Source organism: Caretta caretta, chromosome 1 (genome assembly GCF_965140235.1).
Source record: "Caretta caretta isolate rCarCar2 chromosome 1, rCarCar1.hap1, whole genome shotgun sequence".
Classification (NCBI taxonomy): Eukaryota; Metazoa; Chordata; order Testudines; family Cheloniidae; genus Caretta; species Caretta caretta.
In genome coordinates, this window is record NC_134206.1 from 329,857,886 (window position 1) to 329,885,737 (window position 27,852).

General features: G+C 39.3%; 2 protein-coding genes across 11 annotated transcripts in view; one reads left to right on the plus strand and one right to left on the minus strand.

The window, feature by feature from the left end:
* Nucleotides 1-27,852, plus strand: part of FBXL13 (F-box and leucine rich repeat protein 13) — a 171,984-nt gene that overhangs the window by 72,545 nt on the left and 71,587 nt on the right. For all 9 annotated transcript variants that reach the window (XM_075124502.1, XM_048836444.2, XM_048836442.2 and 6 more), the window contains 3 exons: nucleotides 17,458-17,510; nucleotides 20,850-20,950; nucleotides 27,566-27,695. In XM_075124502.1, the coding sequence (XP_074980603.1) occupies nucleotides 17,458-17,510; nucleotides 20,850-20,950; nucleotides 27,566-27,695 (284 nt within the window). The remainder of the gene's footprint in view (nucleotides 1-17,457; nucleotides 17,511-20,849; nucleotides 20,951-27,565; nucleotides 27,696-27,852) is intronic.
* LRRC17 (leucine rich repeat containing 17) lies at nucleotides 133-27,785 on the minus strand. 2 transcript variants are annotated; one of them, XM_075124504.1, is made up of 5 exons: nucleotides 27,636-27,785; nucleotides 16,929-17,039; nucleotides 11,161-12,053; nucleotides 5,655-5,810; nucleotides 133-3,662 (listed from the first exon to the last, which is right to left on the minus strand). In XM_075124504.1, exons 3-5 carry the CDS (start codon nucleotides 11,924-11,926, stop codon nucleotides 3,259-3,261), a joined length of 1,326 nt encoding a protein of 441 aa, XP_074980605.1. In that variant the 5' UTR covers nucleotides 11,927-12,053; nucleotides 16,929-17,039; nucleotides 27,636-27,785; the 3' UTR covers nucleotides 133-3,258. The 2 variants fall into 2 exon arrangements, with proteins under 2 accessions (XP_074980605.1, XP_048692403.1); XM_048836446.2 differs by lacking the exon at nucleotides 16,929-17,039.

Consider the following 27,852-nt stretch of genomic DNA (forward strand, 5'->3'; position numbering starts at 1 on the left):
TCCCACCACCTCCCTTTTTGGGTCACTACAAACATTAAGGTACATCAAACTCTGACATGTTCCTGGTAGATTGTCAGTTTTTCCAGAGTTCTAGAACCTTGTGGGTTCACAATAACCACTTGCACACATGTCTGTTATATAAAGGTTCTTTAGTGCCATTGGCATAAGGAAAATAATGCAGTTACCCTAGGCATGAAGGATTACAGCTTATTGTAGTTAGTTATACATGCTGTAATTACTAGTTTAAACCCCTTGAAGCAGTCCAAGAAAAGGCGCACTGTTAATGCTGCTCTTAGAAACTCTTCAGGCCTGGGGTGCACCTTCCAGTCCATCCCTCTTTTTTGAGGGCAAAGTCTTTTTCTCCCCCCTTCAGTATCAGAGATCTGGATAGATTCCACCGCAAGTTTCCTTTCTTTCTTTTGGTACTGTTTCAGGAGTCTTTCTTATCTCCTTCAATGTAGTGGTGTCCGTGCTTGAAGTCTCCTCCTGCAGGGCAATTATCAAACCACATCCCCCTGAACCTCAATTTGTTATGTCCTCTTTTTACTGGGCTCTACTTCCTGTGTTCAAGGATAGGCAGTGTATTCAGCTTTGTCTCTTTAAGAAGTTCTTACTCTTAATTGTCTTCTATGATAGTTTCCAGTCTCTGGAACTCTTTTGTAGCAGCAGCATACTCTCATGCCACTATTTCTTTGAAGAGCATGAAGGGCTGGTCCACCTAACTGTTAATGCCTCTTAATCAGTTGTTTTCCATGTATCACTGCTACTCCCAAGGACCTTGGCCCTGGTGTGATTACTTGAGTGACAGTTCGATGATTCAGTATCACTGTAACCTTTAGATTTGTCACCTGCAGCAACTCAGCCACTTCTCAGATTCTAACCTCACCCACTCAGCTCCTTGAGATGCTAACTCTTAGTGGTTACAGACCTTCCAACAGCCTCCCACCTATGCTCTGCTCCTGGCTGGTAAGTTGTCTCTTCTGGACCCGATTCTGGCTTTTCCCAGCTGCTCTTTTTAAAATACTGCCTCTCTAGGTGCAATGCTGGCTTTTTGTCCATAACAGTTGACACGGGGTGGCTTATAAACTCACTTTTTCCTCCTCAGCTTTTCTTCACTAGCTCTACTGCCCAAAACAGCTGTTCTCTTATGGGTCCATTATCTGTCCTTTTCATCCCTTCTCATTAGTTCTGCTGTTCTTAGTTGTCCTCTTCCCTACCATACTGAGGATCTCTGTGCTGGCAAAAGCCCCAAGATTTGGAGAAGAGGGGGTAGTTCAGTTGATGCTGGCTACTGTCTGCAAGAGATTTTTTCTTTCTGGAGCTTTTAAATGTTCTAAGAGGTACCACCTGATAAAATAAATTTTGTTGGCCCAGTGAGAAGGTCTTCCAACCTCCCAAGCTAACCTTTAATGTTTAAGATAATTCTGGGCCTGGGGATAGTGATGAGTAATGCAACAGTGGGTTTGCTACACAACTCTTCAGAGGGTGTGCAAAACTGTCTAAGTTCTTCAGTGTGGCAATATAGCAGCTGTGAGTGAGTTACTTATTACAAAAAGAAAAGGAGTACTTGTGGCACCTTAGAGACTAACCAACTTATTTGAGCATGAGCTTTCGTGAGCTACAGCTCACTGCTCACGAAAGCTCATGCTCAAATAAATTGGTTAGTCGCTAAGGTGCCACAAGTACTCCTTTTTGCGAATACAGACTAACACGGCTGTTACTCTGAAACCTGTCATTACTTATTACAGTAATTGGGGTGTGAAAGAATGCCTTCGATCACAGCACATTTTCTCCTAAAGGATTCTTTGGCACTTCCTCACACTCTTACCGTGTCCCGAATTTCTCTCTGATTTAATGTTTTATATTAGAAAAAACTGTTACCAAATGCTCTGGATTACATTTTTAATGCAAAACAACATATGTGAGCTTTTGGGCAGGAGGGAGGGATCCACAGCCACTAGAATGCTGTGTAAAGTTTGAAAGCTACATTTTTTTTTTCCTCCATACAGCCTTCCAGATCTTCTCCCATGGTCAGTTGCTTGCATGTGTTGTCAGACATTTCAAATGTAGAGCCTGATTCTGCTTCCTACACAACTGTCAGTGATGTATGAGAGAAAGAGTGATCTGGAGTTTGAGCTGGGACCTCTGAGTCTGATCTCAGATCTGCCACCAATCTGGTGTGTGGTCTTGGGCAACTCACTTAACCCTTCTTTGTCATCATTTCCCCAGAAAGGATGCTAATGTCTACCTCAAAGGGGAAGTGTTCAGACTGGCTAATATTAACTGATGAAAACTTTAAAAAAGGAAATACTGGATAGATGCTAAATGTTATCAGTCAGTGGGAGTATTGCTATGTAAATGAGTGTTGGATCATTCCCTTTATTGGGAATATTGGGCAGTAAGGATCCTTGCCCTGAGGGGTACTGACCATATATCTGAGGTTCATATATGGCCGCTGTTCCCAGAGTATATGAACACCTCACAGCCTTTAATGTATTTTTCCTCATAACATCCATGTGAGGTAGGGAAGTGCTATTATTCCTATTGCAGACGGGGAACTGAGGCACAGAGAGACTAAGTGGTCCTTGCCCAATGTCACACAAGAAGTCTGTGTCAGAACAGGATATTGGACTTGGGTCTCCTAAGGCCCAGGCTAGCACCCTGATCACTGGAGTTCCTTTCTTTCTACTCCATGTGCAATTCCCATTGACTTTGTACCCTGTTCTAGTTCAGTTTGCAATTTGATTATTTGGTATAAGTATCGCACACAAGAAAACTGCTGCATAAAATGTACAGAACTTTTCCTGGGAACAATTCAAGGAGCCAATAAATATAAAGAAATTGCAATACATTCAATACAGAGGAGCTTTGGGCCCAGTCCCACATTGAGTTCCATGCAGATGCAGGGTCTGCCCATGCTGAGCAAACTGCAGGATCATGCCTTGCTGTACATAAGATGACTTGTTTCCATTATAGATCTATATCTATATCTATCCATTTATATTTTGTAGGTTCAAATAGTTACCCAAACACATAGCAAGGGGGACCCAAAACAAATGGTAAGAAACAGTAAATTCTTTTTATAAAAGATGATGTATAACTGATACCATCATGTAGTTAGTAACTTCAATTAAAAAAATCTATGTAGGCAGATATTTCCTTATAGACAAACAACACAAGTAACAAAAATGTAAACAGGATTTTTTCTGACATAAAAATATGAAAAATTTGAATCTAGTAATAAAAAAAATTTCCAAATTAACCTATTACAGTGACAATTACACCGTGCTTCTTTACTGTTTGAACTGATTGTTCTTTGTGTCGTTCCCATTCCTCATCATCTTTGTCCTGCTCAAATGTTTCTGGATAAATTGGCAGCTTGTCTTTTGGGCACTCCTCATAATAACTTCGGACATATTTTCCAACATACCACCCTTTGTATTCCTCGGGCATTTTGCATTCTAGGCCCGTGTAGTGAACATTGTAGTGATGCTCTAACCAGTAGAAAAGGTAATGAATGTTGTAATCACATCTCCAAGGGTTCTCTCTCAGCCATAATATTTTCAAAAAGTATAGGTCTTCTAATACTCCATATTCAAAATTTTGCAGTGTGTTGTTTGATAAATCAAGCTCCTCTAAGTTAAAGAGTCCTGAAAAAGCAGCTGGTCAATTAAAAAAACAAGTTATTGAAATGTAGAATTGATAGAATAAAAGAGAAAAATATGCTTGTAACAGGGAAAACATTCTCATATTAATGTGGATTAAACAGTATTCTTATATACGTTGGTCAAAAATCACTGGTTTATATTTTTTATTAAAAGGCTACAATAAAGACTTCTTGTAAATTGAAACATAAAAGTGTGGATCCACTCTGAGAAGTGGCATGTAAACCTTCACAACGGTTCTGGTGTATTCAAAGTCACTTGCACTTAATTTACTGAGAAATATAAATTTTCTCTGCTTGTTTGCTCCTGTTAGCACAGTAGAGATAACACAGCAAAGAGCCGGTGAGCTGGAATCTAATTGTGCATCATGAGAGAATTGTTCCAGTAATCAGTTAGATTGGTGCCACATCCATTATTACCAGTAATATAGGTTCTGCAGGCCAAATCAGAAATTCACTGACATCTCTGCAACTCCATTGTCTTCAAATTATACTCAGGCCTTGACTACACACAAGGTTGTACAGCTTTAACTGTACTGGCAACAGGGCTGCCCAAGTGAAATGGAGACTGGTCTGTACACAGATTTTGTGCTGGTATAACTATTTTGGCTAGGTTTCAGAGTAGCAGCTGTGTTGGTCTGTATCCGCAAAAAGAACAGGAGTACTGGTGGCACTTTAGAGACTAACAAATTTATTAGAGCATGAGCTGTAGCCCACGAAAGCTTATGCTTTAATAAATTTGTTAGTCTCTAATGTGCCACAAGTACTCCTGTTCTTATTTTGGCTAGGAGTATGATATTTTGGGGGCTGAAATAGCTATACTGGTTATAATAGCATTCCTAATGTGGACACAGTTGTTCTGGTATAAAGGTGCTTTATGCTGGTATAATTTATGCCCCTTTTCATAAGGGAATAAGCAAAACACTTTTATACTGGTATAACTCTGCCCACACTAGGGGGAGTTGTACCACTTTATACCAGTAGAGCTGTACAACTTTTGTGTGTAGGCAGGCAAAACAGTAGAGTTGTGGAGATATCAGTAAATGCCTGATTTGGCCTATCTATTACTGGTAATAATTATGAGAAAGATAATCTAATTTCACTGCTAATTCCCACCCAGGTTAAGTCTGCAAGGCTGCTAGTTAGGAAAAAAAAACTATTTATAAACTGAGTAAATTTGATAGGGAGCCAATTAGAGACAATAAACATGGCCATTTTTATAGAGTCACATTTCAGAGAAAAGCCCACTCTTTAAATAAACCGACTTTGTGGTCATTATATAGCACAGGTCTTAGTTTAAGGAGTCTAGTAATGTATTATTTTTGACCTCTTAAACACTATTTTATTGATGTCACTATTGTTCACTCTTACTAAACTTCCAGAATGCTACTGCAACCTACTCTTTGTTTGTGTTCCTTACTTCTGTCTCCTGCCTGATTCTGACTGTTTTCATCATATAAAAATATACACACATACTGAACAAATAGCCTACAATATTTTGCATTATATCAAAGCCATTTTGAGATCTAATAATATAACAAAGTATCAAATTTAATTAACTTTTTCAGTTTCTATATTATAGTGACTCCTATAATTTAAAAGCAGCCATATAAACTTAAGTCAAATTTGGTCAGATTTGGCAAGTAGTGTTTAAAGATATATTTAATTACATAACATTTGGGGACTGATTAATCTTCTGTCCCAAAAATTCTATTTTTTGCCCCTTTTCTGCTTAAAATTAAGAGTACACCAAAAACCATGCTCGCTACATTGACTTCATTGGGGTTGCCCAAGATGCATGTCCGCACAGTTTGGCTCTATAAAATCAATGCATCTGAGGGCAGAATTTGGCCCAACCTGTTAAGTTTTCTGATCTTCTAGATTTTTCTAAATGAGAAAAATCTATATATAAGATAAAGACATAGCCAATGCTAATAATTAATAAAGCACACAGTTTACTATTTGTATAAATATATAAAGTTGTTCTTACCAGGATCTATGTAAACTATTCCATTACTGCTAAGGTTTAATATCTTCAGTTCATTAACATCTTCAAACTCCTTGGCTTGTAGTTGGTTGATTTTGTTGTTAGATAAATCGAGTTTAACGATATCTGGAGGTATGTTACCTGGAACTTTCTTTAACTCTTAAAAAAAAAATTAAAAGATGGATGTTTTATCATCTGTAGATTATTTCTACCGCTTGCAGGTCACTGTAAGATCAATTTGTGCCAGGATGTAAAGATGACCTGTGTTCCTTGCATTTAAAGATAGATCGGGGTGCAACTCTCAGAAGAATAAAATTTGGAAAGTACCTACTAAGCATCTGGGAAAACAGAAATACCTCATATATCTTGCATCTTTCTACTTCCTTTTCTGCTCCTTCTGTTCATCTAGCACTGACCACCCCCGATCCATTCTCAGTCTTTTCACACTGTTAATGTGAAAGTTATTTCTCATGCAGCTCCTGTTGACTGGAAGAGCCTAACATGACTGTCTATTTTACATTTCATCTGAAATAATTTCTCTTCTTTATGCTAGTCCATAGTAATATCTCTTCCTATGCTTTAAATTTTTATTTTAACTTGTATACAGCTAAATAATGCAGTTACAATGCCATACAAACTAAGGCCTTGATTGTAGTGCACTTCCTCACCTAAATTAAACCAGTGGGGCTACTTGTGTGAGTAGGTGTTCACCACTTTGAGAAAGTGTTCCAGAATCAGACCCTAGTATCCTGTATTGTACCATTTGTTCCACGCTACCAAAAGTAGATGTGTTCTAAGTATTAACAGCAGTGAAAATACTGTAGTTACTACCCTTATGTAAAGTGCTGAGGCATTTCTAGGCTTTTTATATCTATCTATGCAAAATATATGGCTCACCATTACTATGTTACCTGAGCATCTCACAATCTTTAATACATTTATCCTCATAACACCACTATGCGGTAGGGAAGTACTATTAATCTTGTTTTACAGATTGGGAACTAAGTGACAAAGAGTCCAAGTGATTTACCCAAAGGCACATAGAAAGGCTGTGTCAGAAAAGGACATTGGACTTGGATTTACCAAGTCCAGGGCTAGTGCCCTAGGCACTAGAGTGTCCTTTCTTCAATGAGCTAAATTCTGCTTAGACAGACTTCTTACTCCCTGACTTCTTTTAAGAGCTGTTGCATAGCCCACGTAATGAGCAGGTGGAATTTCAAACCCTGCTTTTGGGGTTTTTGGCTACATGGTACCCCAAAAAATTGTGGGGAGGCTGTGCAAGGAAGATCCAAAGCTATAGCTTTAACACCTAATACACTATATAGAGTGAGAAGGAAATAATGTGTCCCAAGAAAAGATTTAGCAATGTGCCTTTGAGGCATAGACAACTTGTAGTGCTAGAGGATGCACTTTTAAAATATATACCTTTGTTGGGAGGCACTTTGGATTTTTTTTTTATCAAAAGCTGGTTCTGTATATATTTTTGGGGAAAAAACATTTTATTTCGGCGGACATGATGACGTTGTTTAAGAAGTAGCCACTGTGCATGCCTAGGGGCAGATCCTTAGCAGATGTAAATTGTTAGAGTTCCATTGACTTTGGAGCTCTGACAGTATAACTAGCTAAGGATCTGCTCCAGTGTCCTTACTTTTCTTAATGGTTTATCAACCCAGAGGTTCAGCTTACTTCTTATGGTTTCCCAGAGACTGTTTTTGAGTGTTTAATGGAAGAACTGTATCATATCAGACTTATTTATCTAGTTCTATTGAGATACTGTAGTATCATTATTTCTAACAACATTTTAAGATCCATATTATAGTGGGTTTTTGTAATATCTCCAAAATTTCCACTGAAATTTGATCATCTACATGGAAAAATGTTTTCTTATCATACTTTGACACTGAACCAGTTTGTGTCTGAGTTCAACAGCACTAACTTTAAAATCAGTGAGATAAAGAGAGTGAAAAACAAAAACAAAACCCTAACAGCATTGTGCATATTTATTGCAGATGTGACCTACACCCATTTCATCTGAAGTAAACCTCAGAGTCCTTTTTTATATGACTCTGTCAATCCTTCTCTGACTGCTATTTTCTGTGATCTTTGGGTGAAGTAATGATATAGCCTTTTCTCAATACCTGTGAGGGAAATTTCAACTTTAAATATGAAAATTAAGGATAAAAAGTAATATATTGCTCCCACTAGTAGCCTTGCATGGAGTCGGGGGAAATTTGGAGAGGAGGATATAACAGTTAGAAAGGGAGGGGTCTGGACTTTCTAGCTGTTTGTGTATTGCAAAAAGCACCCAAAATGTGTTGGGATGTTAAGAATGAAGTAGGCCCATTTCCATCTGGTATAGCAGGATAATGAGGTCCTTTCTCTTATTGTTTGAAAAGCTGCCTGAAGACAGTACTTTCCAGATACCAGTAATTTGTCTATGCGTGATATCACAACTCCTTCTCTTGTGAAATGACCTACACTAAAGACAGTAAGCAAGACACAACCTGGAGCCTTTATAATCTAGTAGGTCAGCATATAGAAACAAACACTCCCAATTTAGTCTGGAGACTCCTGATTTTCATGTGAAGCCACAGACAGAATTTATTTGGAGACTTGATGCATCAAAGGGTTTTGTTTTGTTTGTTGTTGTTTTTTAAAGGAAAGACTTGGGTGATACTGGCCACTTAAATACTTAGATAGCTAAGAACCTCATGATTATTTTACAATAACATAATGCAAAATCACATAGGATGACATGTTGCTGCAACCAGGAGGAATCTCAGTTTTATACTCTGAAAAGTTGACAAATCCAGTATATCACTGATTTGGTGAGTGTCTGTTTAGGAAAAAAGACCCTGACTATATACACATTTTACAAAGTCTTCATCGTGCGCTTCCTCCATCATTGGCCTTAAGGCACTTTTCTAAGGGGCAGAGACCTGTCCAGGCCCTCATCTAATGTATTCATGCCTTCTTTGGGGTGTGAAGCACTCCTGGCATTGCTAGTCAGCCAGCCCACCTGTTGTAAGTTGTTTGGGTTAAACCTTGTTAGGGTTTGTGCGTAACTTCGGTCTTTCATTTAGGATGAATGTAAGAAAGTGACTGAAATAATAGCAGCCCCCAAATCCAAATCATAGGCAGGTGTCTGCTACTAAAATAAAGAGAAATGCATGGCTGCCCAGAAATTTCAATGAACTGGGCAGAGGGGCTTGCTAGGTATTGCCTGACCAGAGGTATAAGTGTGTGTTTAAATAAGAGAAGCAGGAAACATTACACAGAGAAGGACACAGCTGGAGCCTAGACGAGCAATGTGTCTGAATCTGAAAGAAGCCTACAGAGGCGGCTTCTGAGTCAAGTGCTGAGTAAAGAGGCTTGGAACCGTCAGCAAAGAAACTGACCCTTATCGTTTAGTTCCTCCTGTGTCCAGAGAAGCAGGGCTATGTACAGTCTTTATAAATAAACAAGACTGCATTAAAGAAATACCTGACTCTATTAGCAATTTCTCATCCTAACTGGAACAACCCTGAATTTGACTAACCATTTGGGTAGAAATCCACAGAACTTTGTGGTCGCCTCTTAGAGGGTATGTGGGGGTAGCGGCTCCGTGTACTTCTGCTACATGCTTATGGGGGGCGGATATAATAACACACATTTTTAAATAGCCAAAAAAGCCCACAAAACCCCAACCAAGAGTTGACCATACTGCGAGGCTTCAGGCAGCTTGAAGGAAGAAGTCATAGTGCCATGGTGCCTGTATTCTCCTGTTCCTAAGAATTTTGAGTCCATTCAAGCAGATACTCAACTCAGATAAAATCATCTCAAATCAAATTTGCTCCCCTCTGCATGACTTATACAGAGAGGATGCTATGGCCTAAAGTATCAGCCTGGAAGTTCAGCATTCACTCTGATTTCCTCATATTTGTATATTTATACCAGGTGCCTGTCTTTGTTCAGTAGTAATGTTTACTGGAGCCATAAAGAGTAATGATGGCATAGTTAACACTCTGTGATATCTTATACTGCAAGGGCAAGTGAGAATGAATAAAAATGAGCCAGGAAGAAAGGGTAATAGGGAAAATCAAAAGGAGAAAGTAGCTTTATAGGGAAAGAGTGGGGGAGGGAGGAGGAAGAAGAGCAGGAGTGAGCACTGGGGAAAAGGAGGTGGGAGGACAGAGGATTTCTCACATGACATACAGATTGGGTACACCATGTGGTCACAGGCTGAAGCCTTTAATTTATGTACATTTCGTGTCTCCTTATACTGACTTCTGAGCTTGTCTATCCTCCTTTTAGATGACACAGAGAGCAGCAAAGACAGAGCCTCCCTGGAATCAAGGGTAGGGGACAGGAACACAATAAAAGCAGTTATATAAATGTACAGTCACAGTAAGGCAAATGGAAGAAAATAGCACAGCAGTTTGGCAAGCATGTTGCAAGATAAAAATAGCTAACATAGTACAACGGTCACACTACAGGTTGTAATTTGCAAGAATTGGGCAAAATTCTCTCTAAGTAGACTACTTCCACATCTTTGTACTGTTTTTTGTTTTATGTTTTGTAAAGTTGAAGTATGAACTGAATGCAGTTTGCAATGAGTGTAACCAGAGAACAGTTCTCATCAGAATTTTTTTTTTTAGTTTTTCTTTGGTAGTTCTCTTGGGATAAAATATGGGAAATAAAAAGCATAGACAAACCTGGACTGTATGTTCGCATCTCCCAGGTGGGCTATTATTTATTCTTAGGGTTCACTTATGGCTCCTAAGATGTATTTGGGGAAGGGAGGAAGCACTCTTTTGAGTAGCAGTAACTGGAAGCATTATGACTTTGAAATGCCTCCTGGGCACTAGGAGGAAGAACAGGGAGAGTACCCTTGCTACAGCTGTTCAAAAGGAACAGCTGGTACTTTCCATTATGCAGGAAAGCTGGTACACAGAGGGTGGGACGCCAATGCCTTTCCATTCAGTCGGGCCCTTTCTGGGGCCTCTGAGTGCTGCTGGAGGTTCCCTGCTGTCAAATTATGGCTACCCTTGTGCACTGGAAGAGGGGGAAGAGCTCCCTGTGCTCTTCCCTCTGTCAGTGCAGTCACTTTGAAATCACTCTAATTTTGTTTATAGATTTATTGGCATATGTAAAAGTAGCTTTACTGGAGTAAAATCAGTCAAAACTAGGCTCTGCTGCTACAATAATTAAAGTATGTGCTTAACTTTGTTACTAGGAGCACTCCTATTGATTTCAATTGGAGTATTCATGCTGATAAAATTAAATACATGCAGGAGTTTTTGCAGAATTGGGCTATAAAATGGAGGTGAAATACTGCAAGAATTCTAATTACACTCTTTTTATAATCACAAGAACAAAGAAGTTGTTAGTACTATTTAAAGGACATTAAAGCAAAAACTTTCTAGAACCGTACTGATTTTCTATAACCTACTTAACTATAGAAGAAGTATAACAGCAAAGGAGCAAGAACATTAAACTTTGTCACTGAATTAAAAATAAGTAAACAAACCTTTTCTTTTGCAATCCAATGTTTGTTTGGGAAATACATAAATATGACAGAGAGAGGAATCAAATTCTGGTTTGACAACTTCAGGCTTTGCTGCTGCTATATTTTTGGGGTCCAGTCTTTCCTCTTCACTACATAGACGTTCAGCTTTTATCTGCTTTAGCTTTTGATCTTTCAGTTCTATTGGGTGTACACACTTGGCATAATTTCCCAAATTCCTGTTTGTTGGAACCTGCAACATTGTAATAAGAGTTTCCATCTCACAGGTGCAATGCCAAGGATTATCGTAAAGACGCAGGTAGTTTAGAAGGGGCATATAAATAAAAACTTCCTCTGATAAAATCTGAATCTGGTTATGCTGAAGTAAGAGTGTGGTAAGTTTGTTTAAACCAAAAAAAGCCTCACTTTCAATTTTTGATATATCATTCTGTTGTAAATCCAGACTTTTTAGTGTTTTATACTTGGAAAACATATTATTCTTCAGTTTGCGAATCCTGTTTCTTGCTAGCAGCATGTGTCTTAAATCCTCAGGCCAATCAGGAGACGCAAAAGTCAGTTTTCTTTCTTGGCAATCTAAGTATTTCTCATGAAGATAAGTATACACATCACAGGGGAGGCCTGGGGCATAACGCTTAACAGTACTCGATGCTTTTCTTAAGCTGTTTGTCCTTCCATTATTTGCTTTGTTTCTCAAACTCCCGTTCCTTGTCTTCCTAAAGTAGGCTGCTTTACAAAATAAAAGGAGTAGTATAATCGTAGCCACTTTCATTCTGACATCCAGCTGGCCCTAATTACTTTCTGTGACAGCTGGAACAGTCACAGTATTCCTTTGAAATCTGAGTTTGGAGCTAATACTGTTCCGAATCGAGGAGGTACAGCTGGTGTATGTGGAATCCCTGTGTTGGAAGAAAAGAGGAATATTAGAAAGTGTAAAATAGACATTTTCACAGACACTGGTACTTAAAATGAACCATTACAAAACCATTACACTAGATTCACTCAGAACTTGAAAATTTCTCAGACAGGGACATTAAGGTCACTTCTTATGGTTTAATTGTTTTCATGCTCTCTATGATCCACTTTCATTCACTTTGATTAAATTTAGCAAGCTTTCAAAATACAAGGCTAGATTCTAGCTGGCTTTCGTTTAGGTGCACATACAGATTCAGGGGAAGGGCACAAGGATTCCTTTGCCCCATTTGCCCTCTGCAGAAGAATAAAGCACAGTCCCAGTCCCGGGTGTCATGGGCATGCAAGGACTCTCCCCTCCTAGCACACAAGGACTGCAAATCATCCCAGAGGAACTGGCCAGCTGGGGAGAGTGGAGAATGCCCTCATTCTTAAGGGATGGTAAAGCATGTGAACTTCCCATGTGTTCTGTGGAGGCATAATCCCTCCTAGAGTTCCCTTTGGGGTGATGCAGCTTTGTATGGTCCCTACTCAGGGCTGTGTACTGAGTATACAATGTCGTAAAATCCTGTTTTGGCAGGGACTCATTAAACCCTGAGGTTCTATCAAAATCTGCCGTTTACTCCTCTTACATGATTCCAGCTGTTTGCTGGCCAAAGAGGGCCGGATGTGACTTCCTCTGGATCCTGTTCAGTATTGTTTATGAGTCAGCTGTAGGGCAATGCATGATTCCCTTGGCCTGTGCATGGTGTCTCTGCAGGATGCAGAGTTCTTTTTGGTCTGAGAACTTTGAACAAATCCCAGTTTTCAACACATACCATTGTATAGTAGTTTTGTGTACCACCAATCCATCATTGTGGTCTCAAAGGCCTTGTCTTCACTAGGAAAAAGGAGTGTTCTTAACACAAGTTACCTAACATGAGGTAAAATTCTATTGAAGGCAGTTTGTAGTTTATACATGAGTTAGCAGGTGAAGATAAAGACTATGGGAAAGCCTGTAATGTACCTTGACCTGCTAACTCATGTTAAAACTACAAACAGTCTGGTCTTCAATAAGATTTTACCTTGTGCTAGTTAACTCGAGTGAAGAACTCTCCTTTTTTGCTAATGAGGATGCACCCAAAAAGTACAATCTTTGAAGGGTAGAATAAATCGCTGTTTCATTATCACTGACTTATTTGTAATTTTTCTTTATTTAGATCAGAAATACAAAGTTTAAAACTTAGTTTTATAATAGAAAATGAAAAAGGTTGTCTTTAAAAGTATAATTTAGTTGTTTCTTGCTAAAATAAAAAAGATTTATGTTGCTCCTGGATATAATTATTTTGTTGGCAAAGCCTCTGAATAGCTTCTCCATTTTATTTCTGCACCTGACAGCTCACTCCTCATATCAACATTCTAGTAAAACACATAAATATCTTTAACAAATGAACATTATAACTAGATCCCTGTGACATTCTTTTTATTTTTTATCATTTTTTGTGAATTTCTTGTTTTGTTTTATCCAATAAAAATTTTGTTTTATTTCTTATTACATTTACATTAATAAAAAAGTCACATACCCATATATAAATCAAAACAGTTTATAAATCACAGTTTATCTATACAACACATTTTATTAACATTACTCGTTATTCCATGCCTTGAGACACTCACCAACCCCCATGACAGCTAGCCACCCCAAAATATCCCAGACAGCTCCTTAGGGTTCCTCTCTTGAAATTTACCTAGTACTACAGCTTCTAAATAACCCAACTTCTCCATTCCCTCTCACTGACACAAACCTCATGGAACACCCCGGATCTTCCCAACCCCTATGACTTCCTTCACCAGTCCCCCCACCCCAATCCCCCTCTATATCCCCAGGATTCTCTATGGCCCCTTATATATTTCGCCTCTCCCATTGAACCGCAATCTCCCCAAGCTCCAGAAACCCCTCCCCATTATCCCTTAAATATTCCTCCTCACCCATTGTGCACCATAACCTCATCCCCCATTGGTCCCAGGGACACCTCTCCTATTCTCCTCCCCCACTGAGCCTCAACCCTCCCCCCATTAGCCTCTTCCATGAGAAAGTCAGGGTCCTGCCCCTGAGGGGTGGGAGGCCCTGGGGGGAAGCTATAGAGTAAGCCAGCCCCACATTCACACTGGAACAGCAGCTCCTATCCTGCAGGGCAGGACCTGGCTCCCCACTCCAGCTGGCCGTTGAGGTTACAGTACACTCACGTTTGGCTCCTCTGTCTTGATGGGAGAGGGGCAACTGGGCCAAATTTGAGTGAGTGGCACTGCAATTCCAAATCTGACCAACCTGCCCTCCCATTATGATGGAGGGATGGCCAGGCCAAAGCTGAGCAGCGTTGTGACCCCGTGTGCCAGGTCACAGCACCTGGAGGAGGGAGCTGGGTGCAACCCTATAGGGGAGGAGCTGCCACTGCAGGCTGAGTTTCATTTTATGTCATTTTTATGTTCATTTTTGTTTTATTTCTTTATTTTGCATTTGCAAAATACATAGGGCTCCAATTATTATTACTGCTTTTGTCCATTACATTCTGTGAAAAATAAAAGGAATTTTATTTATTAGTTTTTGGGAATCAGATGTTGTTCACTCTGACTAGGGTTGCCAGCAGTCCCATATTACAAGGTACGTCCCTAATTTAAATAGAAAGTTGCCTGTCCCATACTAAATCAGTATGGAACGCTTTTTATCCCACATTTCAACAGCGGTGAGCCAGTACTCATGGGTGCATCTTTCCACTTTCCTCCCTGGCCCTTCAGTGCTGCATGGGGAAAGCAGATGGGGCCATGCTCAAGGGCCAGGATTGGGAGGGGAGTGGAAAGATGCACCGTGAGTACTGCCCCCTTCTGGACAGGTTCCTCTGTCGACTCCAGCTCTTGAGCGCAGCCCCATCTACTTTCCCTGTGCAACCTCCGGCAGGGCAAGTGGATGGGGATATGTGCCCTGGACCTGTACTGAAGGATCAGGAATCAGGATCAGGAAGGGGCTCTGTCTGGCAAGGTCTCTGCCAATGTCCTCAACAGGATGCACAGCACTGTAGCAGGCAAAAACCAGCAATTGCAGCCTCCAACTTGGCTCCTGGCACCCAAGCAGATCCTGAACAGGAGTCACAGCAGCTGCTGGCTCAGCACCGGAGGCCCTGGGTTCTCTGCTGCATCCAGAGCTGGAGAGAGAGAAACCCTAGGAAGCCTGGGGGTGGAGGAAAAGGGACTTGTCCCCAGAGGTTCAAGTCAAGATTGGGGACATCTGAAGTCTGTCCTGTATTTTTAAATATAATATTGGCAACCCTAACTCTGACTGATTGTTCTAATCATGGCTATTACAACTGGGATGCTCTGTATTATTTGGAACTGAGCTACACAAGCTCCAGAAGGTCTCTGATACTGGCAAATCCAAGGGAAGTCCTAAATGGACAAAAGAGGAATCTGGGAGAAGATAGCTAAGAAATGTGATTTATCTGAGTACTCTGTCTATTTCCCTTCAGTCCCCTAGGACTGAATTGGGGAAAAACAGCACAGACTCTCCCCGGGTTACGCAAGACCCGACATATGCAAATTCACACTTATGGAAAAAGTTCTGTAAGCTAGAAGTAGGAGGGTTTTTTTGTTTTTGTTTTTTGCGTAACGTTTGGGTATACGTTTTTGACTTACGCAAAATTTGAGTAATGCAAAACTTTCTGAATCAGAACGATTGCGTAAGTTGGAGAGTGTCTGTAGTGGTACTAAGCTCTGCCTACATACTAAACTTCACTCTGTTATGACACCAACATGAGATCCTATTCTCAATAGATTGTGCAGCTCTTCCTGACATGATGTTTTATCTTTCTTGGCCTGTATATCAAATGTTGACATTTTAATTGTTTTAATTAGGCTCTGGAGTTAACACTCTGTTTAGATGAAATGGAGCAGTTCACACTGCTCAGAGCTATTTTTTTCAAACTGTCTGCAGACGCAAGGAGATGTCACTGCGTCAGTTTACACTCAATTCCCATTTAAAAGGTTCTTTGCAACCATAAAGTCTAGAGATTTAATTTTTAAAATATAGGCATAGATTCTGTAGCCAATGATGGCAACTAATATGAAGTATCAGCATACCTTAATTCAGGTTCTGTTTTCCCCCGGCCATCTGTAGAGGCGAGGTGTATTGTGGTTTTAGGATTGGGATATAGGGGGGCATACAGGTGGCATGACATTCCTGTAGCTTAGCAATCATGGAGCTAATTTTAACTGGATGGAATTTTTTGAGTTGGCAGGTCCCTCTTAACAGCATTGTGTTTTATTCTTTCAAAGGGCTTTGAGTAAGATAGTATACCAAGACTTTAGTTGAAGTCATTGTTTTCCTAGAGAGGAATGTAGAGACGTAATGTTGGATTAATTTTTGACTGCAGGTAAAAGCATATGTTTGGTAGCCCCTTTTTCAGTTGTGTTATGTGAGAATTATTTAAAAGATTTTCAAAATATTTTTGTGGTCAATATAAACATCTCATATTGAATCTCCCACATCAAGTGTCTGCCTCAGGCTGAATTTATTTATTTATGTATTTTAAAAATCAGAATCAGATCAGCCATTTCTGAGAATGAGAACAAGGAAAAATACATCGTTTGCCCTTGTTGAAAAAAATCTTACAACTATTTAATTGAGAAGCTCCAGCAACTCCATGCTTTGGAGCAGGGACTTGAAATTTGGCAGGAGAGTTGTCTTTGTATCAGAGATGTGCCTTTTGCTGTTCCTGTGAAAATCAACCTGATTTTGGCCAAATTTTAAGCCTCTGAAAAAATCATAGTTCACACATTCTTAGAAGAGATTTGTTAGAGTTTGGCAGCTAAATTTTCTGAAGATTACATGCCTTAGGGGATGAGGAGGACTTTTTCTGCAGTTCCTCCTTTTGGCTGCCAGGGGCCGCTGCGGTCTGAGGATCTGAGATCAGGGAGACTATTTCCATGTGCTCTCAATGTTCCTGTGGAAAACATAGTATATAATCATGTAGTTAAATATTGCATCATAATGCATATGCACAAGAGAGCTGAATTAAGATTGGATAGGCAACCTTAATTCTGGCATTTCCTAACTTTTGAGTCCTTGACTTTATAAGCTTATCATTTTTTAACATGATATTTTAATGTAGTATGGGACATGAATCATCATGCCTCAGGACATAAGCCAGCCACTAACTGATAGGGGGCTGAAAACAACTTTTCTGATGAGTAAGTTATTCCATAAATGTCTTCTGCCTGGTTTCTTGGACTTTCCCCTGAATTATCTGGTACTGGCCATTGTCAGGGACAGGACACTGAGGTAGATGGACTGCTGGTCTGATCCAGACAATTCCAACTGTTAATCTTTAACTCTAATATTAAGTTTATTTTTTATTTTAGGTGAATGTAAAAATTTGCAAGACTTGAATGTCTCTGAATGCCAGGGATTAAATGTAAGTACTACCAATTTTTGTCACAAAATTCAAATTATATAGAGGTGGGGATGGGATTTTCAAAAAAGTGCCTAAATGAATTAGGAATACAAGTTTTGTGGGACTTATGCTCCTAATTTACTTAGGTGCATTTGAAAATGCAACTGTGGACTTCAAAAATAGTCAGATTTTAGTCAGACTAAATTAGGGTTCTAATTTTGTTTTATACAGTGCCAGAAAAAATGGTTTATCAGACATGGATTATTTTTAACAATGGCTTTTAAATCTTTATCAGTTATGGGAAAGGTTCATGGTTTACTGTGTGTTTAAAGTTGGCAAGAAATGCCAAGCCATTTTGTAGTATCCAAATATTTACTTACAACTACGCTTTCTAATAATTTACGGGATAATGCATGTGGGTATTTTTTATAATTGTTTTGCCTAAATTGACAAGATAAGTACAGTTAATATTCTTCAAAATTAAGTAATCCTGAATAGATACTCTCTCTAAGATTCTTATTCCATTATTGCATGGAGTTGGAAGTGTCCTCTTAAAGTTTCTAAACATTTCTGAAACCCTCCAGTGGAAAGGTGTGTGTATTATATAAACACTACTTAGCCTCCAGGCAATCCCTTCTTTTTCCTGTTGTCTGGAGGAGGAGCATTCCTTGTGGTTCATGGGAAATACATTTTGTCTTTTAGTTTTCCTAAATCATTTTCAAATCTAATTGGCTCCTGTTAGACATTTTCAATACCCCATTCTGAGGAAAAATACTTTCTGCATAAGATTGAGTTTGAAACAAGATTATTTTTATGCCAGTTTGTATTTTCTTATCTTGAAAACAAGGCCAATATTTTCTGTATATTGCATAGTTTATTAATACTGTATTATACAGATATTTTAGTATGTGTAGGTGAAGTTTTCTTATAGTACTTCATTTGCATTGGATAAAGTAATCTGTGGGCCACATCATCCACAGATGGTGTGAATTGGTGTAGCTCAGTTGATTTACATAGAACTATGCCTGTGTACAGCAGCTGAGGATCTGGTCTTATTTGTAAACAAGAACCGCTTAGAAGTGGTCTGATTGCAACTATAAAATGTCCTTTACTGATCATCACCAGTGGTACAAAGTCTGTCATTGAAAAGGTCCTATTCTTCTATCAATAATCTTAATTTTTAGAATTAAATATGAGCTCTTGCAATTTAACCCCTCAATTCTTAATTTTATAAGACGTTAATTTTGTATATTCTTCCAAAATTCCTCTCTGACATGATATGAGAAGTCTACCACGTGATATGAGAAGTCTCTTCCTCCTGCTTTTAAGAATATCCTGCAGAGGTCTCGTTACACTAACTGGTTGGAGCATAAAAATATCACTTAGGTTTAGTTTCCTGTGACAATGGCATATCTGATCATGCTGCATGTAAGAGAATCATACTGACACTATTATCTTTAATATGCAATTGCACATTCAGGTCCTTACCTAACCTGACATCTTGTCAGATTGAATTATCTTTCTGGTTTTGGAATATTAGACTCAGGAGAAGGGATTTTATGCAGGATTATTTACCTTTGGAAAACTAGTATGAAATGTATAATTGGTGTTCTTCAAAAGGAGCAGCCTAGTGGTAAAAACATTTTAGTTTCGTGTTTACTCACCTACCTGTTTTCTCTCAAGAGGTTTGTTTTTACTATGGTTATAAAGTTAGAGTACCTCCTGATGGCTTAGATCGAAAACATCAGATATTTTGTAACTAACAAGTAATAATTTATGAGAAATCCTGACTCCAACAAGAAGAAATTTCTGGAAACTTTGAGAAAGTACTTACTCAACATATTAGTTAGTGTGAATCTATGAGGTATAATACCTTGACAGAACAATGAAAAGTACTTCTTTTTAGGAGTTCAGGGTTTAAAATTTCTTTAGCTCTGATTTTACCTTTTTTTAAAGACATGAGTTGTAAAGATGCTTACTTTTATCTTTTTACTCTTTAATAGTTATTTTAAAAGATTTCCACTGAAAAATGAGGATCTGAGAGTGGTAAAAACCAGTGTAGTCTAATAGTTCAGATGTGCGCACACTGCTATCGTTACCTCTCAGCTGCATTAAGACATACTTTGAGATGGAAAAGCAAATATTCATTTTATTCTAGCTATTTCTTAAGTGAGCTGAATAGCAGAGATATGAATAGAATAATAAAACAATGAGATCAATGAAGAAATATTCAGCTAATTGAACTGCTTGATTACATTTGATAACATTCCTAGCCCTCTAATACTGAACTGGGTGGTTGTCTCCAGTGGTGGAACAGTCTCTGGCTAGACTGTTGTTGTTACTATTTTTCAAATTATATGGTGTAATCATGTATTTTAAAAGCACGTGATAAGTTTTACAGACTTCTCTCAGTTTCACTGCTGTTGGATTTAAATGTAAATTAATATCAATATTTTGATAACCTGGTGTCTGCAATAGTTATAAAACACCTTTTAACCCTACCAGGAGACTCTCATGACGATGTAAGAACTAATGATGTGAGTGAGCATGTCCATTGCATTTGACTAAGGAAATGGACATTTGTAAACAAAAATGGTCAGCTCCTCAGCAGGTGTGAATTGGTATAGCTCCTTTGAAGTTAGTTGAGTTATGCCAATTTACACCTGGTGGGGATCTGGGCAAAAATATAAGATACTGATTTCCACACAGTTATTTGATTTGCATACAAAAGTGCGGGTTTTTGCATCTCGAATGGATTTACATATACTTTTTCGGGAACAGCCCCTTGCACCAATGTTTCAAGATTTGCCTCCATATGTCTATTCTAATGTAGTTATCATATAGATACATAGAACAAGATAGATAGTGCCACTGTCAAAGAATATTAAAGAAAGGAACTGACTCAAATTAAAAAGAAATTTTGTGGACAGTGAGCATTCTATAATTGATGGACTGGTATGACTAATTAATAAAGCAAACTCTGTGGATTTTAGAGAGTTGTCTTAAATTATAGTCTATAGATCTGCTAATTTAGGTCTTAATTCAGCAAAGAACTTAAGCATGTGAATAGTCCCATTGACTTCATTAGGACTACTTGATTCTTAGTGCCTTCCTGAAGTGGGGGCATAGAAATAGTCATGTTTACAATCAACAAAAATAGTTCCGTAAACATTATAATATAATATTTTCTTTAGAGCATTTTAAGAGAAAATGTTTTTGATCAATACTTTTGTGTTTAATACTTTTACGAAATTAATTCAGTTTTTCTGCTATAGTATAGAGGAGACTTTAGGTACACTAAAATACAAACAAATTCTAATTTGACATACTTTGACAAGTGATTTTTTTATTATTATTCAGGATGAATCAATGAGACTTATATCAGAAGGTTGTCCAGCTCTTCTCTATTTAAATCTGTCATACACAGATATTACTAATGGAACACTAAAACTGTTATCAAGGTAAAAATATCTCCTCCTACATTTAGATTAGTAAGGAACAGAAGTCATATGTGCTCTACGAAAATATGAGTTTTAGTTATCATTGCAAGAAAATATAACTTTCTCTGAGTATTTTACAGGATTCCTTTTATTTTGTAAAGAACTGAAAAAAGCAATATATATTGTTCTTAAGATTTTTCTCCTTTGTTTGTCTTTTAGTGTTGTAAAAAATGTATACTGGGTTAGTTTATAGGTCTTGCTAAGTTTACAGAAACTTGTGAGTTTGCTAGTCAAACAAAGTTCCTTTGGACAAGCAGCACAGTTGCTCATTGTTGTGCAACTAACTTGCAAGTTTGCGATGATTATGTAGATCTAGGATGACCACACATCCTGCTTTTAAAGGGACAGTCCCGTATTTAAGCCCTCCCACAGGTGTCTCGACGTTTTCTTAAAAACAGGCGAATTGTCCCATATTTGCTGTCTCCCCTGCATCAGTACTGGCAGGTCTTGCTGCTGACTGGATCCCTGCTCTCCAGCCACCTGCCCACCAGCAGTGAGTGTGGGTCCAGTGGCTGACAGTGGGGGTGGGTATGCAAGGCTAGTGACAGGGTGAAGATGCAGCATGTGGAGCCAGCCATTCCCCCTGCTGGTGCTGAGTGCAGCTCCCGCTGTGTGCTGGCTGTGTGCCAGCAGGGCCCCACCCCCCTGATCCCGTTTCCAGCCAGCACTGTCTGCATGTTGTGAGCTGTGAAGACCGGTGTATATGGGCAGCGGCTGGTTACGTTGCCTCTGCTCCCCACCCATTGGTTCTTTACGTGCTCCCCCTCTCACTGTCCTCTCCCTGCTTTGCCCCTTCACTCCATCGCCCCAGCCCTACTGCTCCTCTGTATCTCCCCCGGCAGGGCGCGTCCCACTCCCAGCGCTGTGCAGAGAACCAGCCCCTGGTCGGAGTGCTCAGCTCACCAACAGCCTGGCTGGCAGTCTCCTTCCTTCCCCCACTGCCTGTGGCTGGGCCAGTGCCCTGGGAAAGGCCAAGACCCTTCGGCCTGGGGCACTGGCCAGGAGGAGCTAAGCCCTGCATGTGCCAAAGCCCCATGCAGCGCTGGCATGGGGAAGCCTCTCTGCCTGTCAGTTAAGCTCTGGGGTGGCAGCAGAGGGGAGCGATTTCCAGCTGGTTTGTATCCCGACCCTGCAGGCTCCACAGCAGCCTCCCGGGCAGGGGCTTAGCACCCTCTTCACCCACCCTCCCCCACCTGGGTCCTGCCCCCAGGGAGCGCAGGGCTGCTCCATCCTGTAGGCACCCTCCCCTGCTGAGCCACATTTCTGGCCAGGTTTGCTGAAGCCCCTGCAGTCAGGTTCCCTGGGCACAATGCACGCTTAGAACTTAACCCCTTCCTGCCCGCACTGTAGCCGGGAGACAGGAGACAGCTGGGTTATGTCAGTGGCCAGGAACAGCCTGGAGGTGTTAGCTGTCTTTTGACACTGTGTGGGCAGGAAGGGACAAGCTTCTTCCAGCCACTGGGGAGTAGGGGAGAAGAGATGAGCTCTGCAAAGACATGGGCCAGGTCATCCCTCTTCCACCACCTCCTCTGTGATTGGAAGCAGCTCCCGTCCCTTCCCTCCTGCACAGCGCCAAAAGGCTGCTGCTAGCCACATTCTGGTGTGAACCCTGACAGGAATCTGGGGAGGGGGGCATGTGACCCTGCGTGCCTCCCCATGTATTGCCTCAGGAAGTTGCAGCGCCAGGTACCAGGAGAGGCAGGTCCATCTCAGGGGCCCAGCTAGGCAAGGAGGGCAGAGAGCACCAGGCAGGAACTCTCGGCTCGGTCGGTCACACCCCCTGTGTGAGAGAGGTGTACGCGAGTGTGTGTGTGTGTGTCACCCCTCCCTATGTGAACACTAAAACCTTAAAGATAAGAAGGTAAATAAAAAGAATTCAGCCACACAGTATTTATTTTTAAGAGGGGCTCAGTCAACTTGATGTTAATTTTAACATTTGTACTGCATCGTTCTAATGGATTGCCATTGAACTTGCTTGAATATGAGTAATTTTACCATGTGTCCCGTATTCAGCATAGGGAAATATGGTCACCCTCTGTAGATCACTAATCAGAAAAGCAGCAACTTTCTGGTTTATAAAGTACAGTAAGCCTTTGCTTTCTTTGGCTGGAGAGGAAAACTCACAAAACTGAATGTGCAGTTTTGAGCTAAAGCATAAGCCCTGATTTGTGCTTTGCAGTCTAGTAACTGGTAAAGTTGCCGACAGTGTATGAAAGAGGAATTTGTCAGTACACCGTGTGGAGTCGGTTTTTTCACCCATCTCAATGGCTTAGTGGTGATGCACTGCAATGGCAAGTAGAAGAATAAAGTTTAAGCTTTCATCTTGGGCTGTCACCTCCCAGGCCAAATGTGAATGCATTAGATGCACACCTCCTGACAAAAGGCATTCAGCCCTTCGTGTAGCATATCACCAGCCACTTTGGATGATTATGTTGTTGACAGGTTCTGAAAGCAGCCTTGTCACTTCAGCAGGAAGGTTAATGACTGTGGTGTAAGGTCTTGGGTATCAGTGGCTTTAAAAGGGGGTGATTATCTGCTCTGAATATGTATGACAGACTCCTGGAGAAAAGAAGGAACTATAAGTGAATTTATTATACTGACTACCATTTTCTTTATAATTATCTATTCACCGAGGAGAGATTTTTTTTTTTTTGGTACAGATTTTTTGGGGGTAAAGTTTCCAATACCTCAGTAGCATTGTAGTCTAGTGTTGATAGTTATAATTAGGCAGAGGACTAATATTTAGTTTAGATGTGTTCTGTATGTATATAGGGTGACCAGACAGCAAATATGAAAAATTGGGATGGGAGTGGGGGGTAATAGGAGCCTATATAAGAAAAAGAGCCCAAAATTGGGACTGTCCCTATAAAATCAGGACATCTGGTCACCCTACATGCATATCTATTGAATGAGATGTATTCAGAATTGCTTGGATAGTGGTTTAAAAAGTAGATACACAGTCAAGCAATGTTGTGATTATTTGTCCTGCCTACTCTACCAAGTTCCTGTTTTGTCCTATATTTCCTCAAAACAGTCAGTAAGGCATGGTTTTGCTTGAAGCTATCCATTTTGACTTTCTTTATGGCATAGTAGTGGGTTTAAAGAAGTTCAGAGGGAGGGGTTTTTTCAGTTTTTGACTTGAATCCAGCAAAGTTTGCAAATTCCCATTGATCTCTTGAGCATACTCTGGGTCTCGTTAGTCTACAACAGTCATGCAGACACATGTAGAAATAAGGCACTTTGTCTGACAATATGCAAAAAACCACAGAGAATTGTGTATTTAAAGTAGCCATATTTCCTGAACCAAATATTTCTTGGAGAACTACCAAAAAAAAAAAAAAGAGCTGCCCAAAGGATGGTTTGAAAGCAAATGCAAAGAATTCATACTATCCAGGTGAACTGTGTTGTAATAGTTCTAGATGAACATCCATTCCTGTTGTGGGAGATGTGTGTTCATCCACCAAACTGGAGGGCTGGAGGACCTACTGTTGGGTAGGTCCAGTCCACTTATCAAAAGAAGCAGTAAAAGAAAGCTGAGTTATTCCAACAGAGCTGTCTCCTTCTTTGATGGTAGTTGTACACTACTTTTCTCCCCCTTGAGAAAACAAAATTTGACTTTTCACAGCAGTGCCACATATTCCTGGAGTCTGTTTTTCTCTGTTGTTCGCATAGTATATGTTGGACATTTGGATTTGCCCTGCAGTAGAGTGATATCTTGGGAATGTACCCGTCCAGTGCCAGATTCTAGTCTTGCTTCAGGTAGTCTTCCATCCTGCATCCCTGCACCAGTGTTATTCTTTCTATCATTTATGGAAAAGCGTGTGTTTTTTTCTCCATATTGGCATAATTTTTGCCTTCTTTTAGTTTCAATTTCTTCATGTTTAAATTTGGAATGGTTTTTCTGGAGTGCCTGCCAGCCTACGTTATCCTGGCTACCCTGGTTTCCTGTTGCCACCAAAAAATTAGAGCAAACTGCTTCTGTTAATGTGTGGGCAAGACCTACACAGGAATGGGTCAGCCAAATTGGTGGATGTCTCCAATATGAGAAACAAAATTTACAAATAAGGTAAAATTTCCTCTTTGTTCGAGTCAATAAAATACTAGAGTTTCATTAATGGCTTTCTCTTGCCTTGCTTACAGTGTTTTTTCCAAAAATGTTTGAAAAATGTCAGTAGCAAATGATCATTCTGAATGAAACTACTAAATGCAACACTTTTTTGCTGAAGACATGTGGACGTAAAGCATACTATAGTTCTTTCTGAGATTAACAGCATGAGGCTTTTGATAGCACTCAAATTTCAGCAGTGTTTCTAGGGATGCTCAAAAAGTGGCAGCTCACAACAGATACTTTCTTTGTAGTTCTCTGAGACAATGTAGCTAACATAAGCGCTGTTAGCGATGGAAATATATGCATCTTGCAGTGCTTCCCATACATCTTACTGCTCCATATCAAGGATCCATTATTGGAAAAAACATCAAAAGGGACTGTATTCTTGATGAGCTGGAAGCTGGTTGGCCATTTCACATGTTCCTCTTTCACTCTATCAAGAGAATTCAGCCTCTGAGTTACACAGCTGATTTAAGATGTTGTGACAAGATGGAATTCCACTTGGTATTTCTCCTTCGATGAAGTTATTTACAGACCTTGCAATATACATGAAGCCTGTCTATCAAGAATAACTATGGAGGATTATTCTGGCAAATTGTTTTAAAACATCACTGTGTTAAGTTCTTGATGCCAAATGATAGACTCAAAGTCACAAAAGCCAAGATTTTAGGATCCATGTCAGATTCAGCCATAAAATAGGATCCAGCACACAGGCAACTGTAAATCCCTGCTATAAGTTAAAGATCTGTGATTTAGTTTTGTGCTGTTAAGAAAGTTGTCACCTTGAAAATGTCAGAAGAGAGCAGGAAACACACAGATCATAAAAATAGAGGGCAGAGAAAGCGTTACCTAGCAATCTGTAAAGAAAGTTAGGGTGCCTACAAGAAGTGTTGAGCTGCTACCTGCTCGTTGAAGACATTGATTCCCAGTCTTCAAAATACAATGGAGCGGAAGCTTTCTCTGTGCCTGTCTGAGCTCATTCTGCCTTAGGCAACCAACGCTATAGATGGATCAAAACAAAACTGTCAGAAAACTTCAAAAACATTCTCTTCTTGCAGTGTGTTTCATAAAGACTATGCCTAGGAGTGTATCCTCTGAAAAGCTGATCAACAATGTTGAGCATATCTAATCTACTTGCTGATGCAGATTACTCCAATATAATGCAGAAAGGCTTGTGCTTCTAGAAAGTAACTTGGCAATGCTTACATTTCTTTATTAAATATAGAAAGAAATATCTTCCATTTAAAAAGATCTCTGAATTTATTTCTGTTGTCTCTTTTTGATTGTTTTATTTGCCTTTTTTCTTAATATGAAATTTAATTTTAGCATGTATTTAATGTTTTTGAACAATTACATTATCATTTTTCCTGTTGCTTTCCAACTTCCTATCCCCCTTTTTTCTGCCCAGTTTGATTTAACAGTATGTTTTCTCAATAGACATTCAAAGCATAAAGTGAATTCCCACAACAATGCTGTGAACCACTCCTTAAGTAATCACTTCCAGAGTGGGTATTCCTGCCTCCCTTCAAAATGCCTAGTTTTTGCTGATTTGCCAAACTGGCCTGAGTATATCCCTAAATCTAAATCTCTTACAGAGCAGTATGCCCTAATCCTAATTATATGTTTTGTTTTTTTCTGTAAGCTTTCACTTCTGGTAATTATGGTATTGCAATACTTATTTATTTCCGTTAGAAATTTAGTTCACTATAATTTAGAGTCTTTGATATATTATATGCCTAAGTTTGCATAATAAAAACTTGAATAGATTTAGAGAGTACAAATTCATACAATACACTTTAAATTTTCCATGTACATAGTTTGCCACTGTTCCTTTATCTAATATTTGATGTAAATAATCAAGTATTTTCAAAAAATAACTGATTTAAACTTCATTTAGAGAAGATTGAATTCTATGATATGCATTAGTTTTGTATCTCTTTCCACTTTAAATTTGTTTTAATAGCATGTTTTAAAAATGTGACTAGAAACAATTACATGACCACAGAAGGTTTAACAGTATGTTTAATCCCTATATGCTTTTAATATTCTTTGATAGAGTTCTGGTTTTCATTTCCAAGAGAGACAGCTTGTAAAATCAATGGCAAAGTAAATCCTGTAACCTTGCCCTCAAAGGTCTCTTGGCTTCCAAAATATACACATTCTGTCCCAACTTATTACAAAAATGTGTGCTTTTGCAATTAAGTAAATTATCCATAAATTAATATTTATTTGAATATAGTTAAGGATGACATGATATACTGTACTATAGTACTATTTCCAAACAAGTTACAATACTTGAAACAAGGAAATGAAATTCTTTTAAATTTCAACAAGGAGAGAATCTCAGTTAAAATCTAGCATCCCTTCTTCACAGAATTTTTAGAAAGATGTTAGCTATGGAATCTGATTGTATCTGTGTTCTGTAGCCTATTGTTGTAGTAACTGTTTTTTCTCCCTCTTTTGTAAAGGAGCTTCTCCAATTTACAATATCTGAGTTTAGCTTACTGCAGAAAATTCACAGACAAAGGTTTACAGTACCTGGGATCTGGGAAAGGATGTCACAAGCTCATCTATTTAGACCTTTCAGGTTGCATTCAGGTTTGTATTTCACTTCTCTTTCATGCTGTGAGGAAAGGAATCCTTTCGATGACTGGCTGCATCCAGCACGCATGGTATACTAAAGTAGTACAAGCTCTGCAGCAAACTTTTCAGAGGTTTTAAATTACATGACCACAGCTGCTTACATTTTTACTGA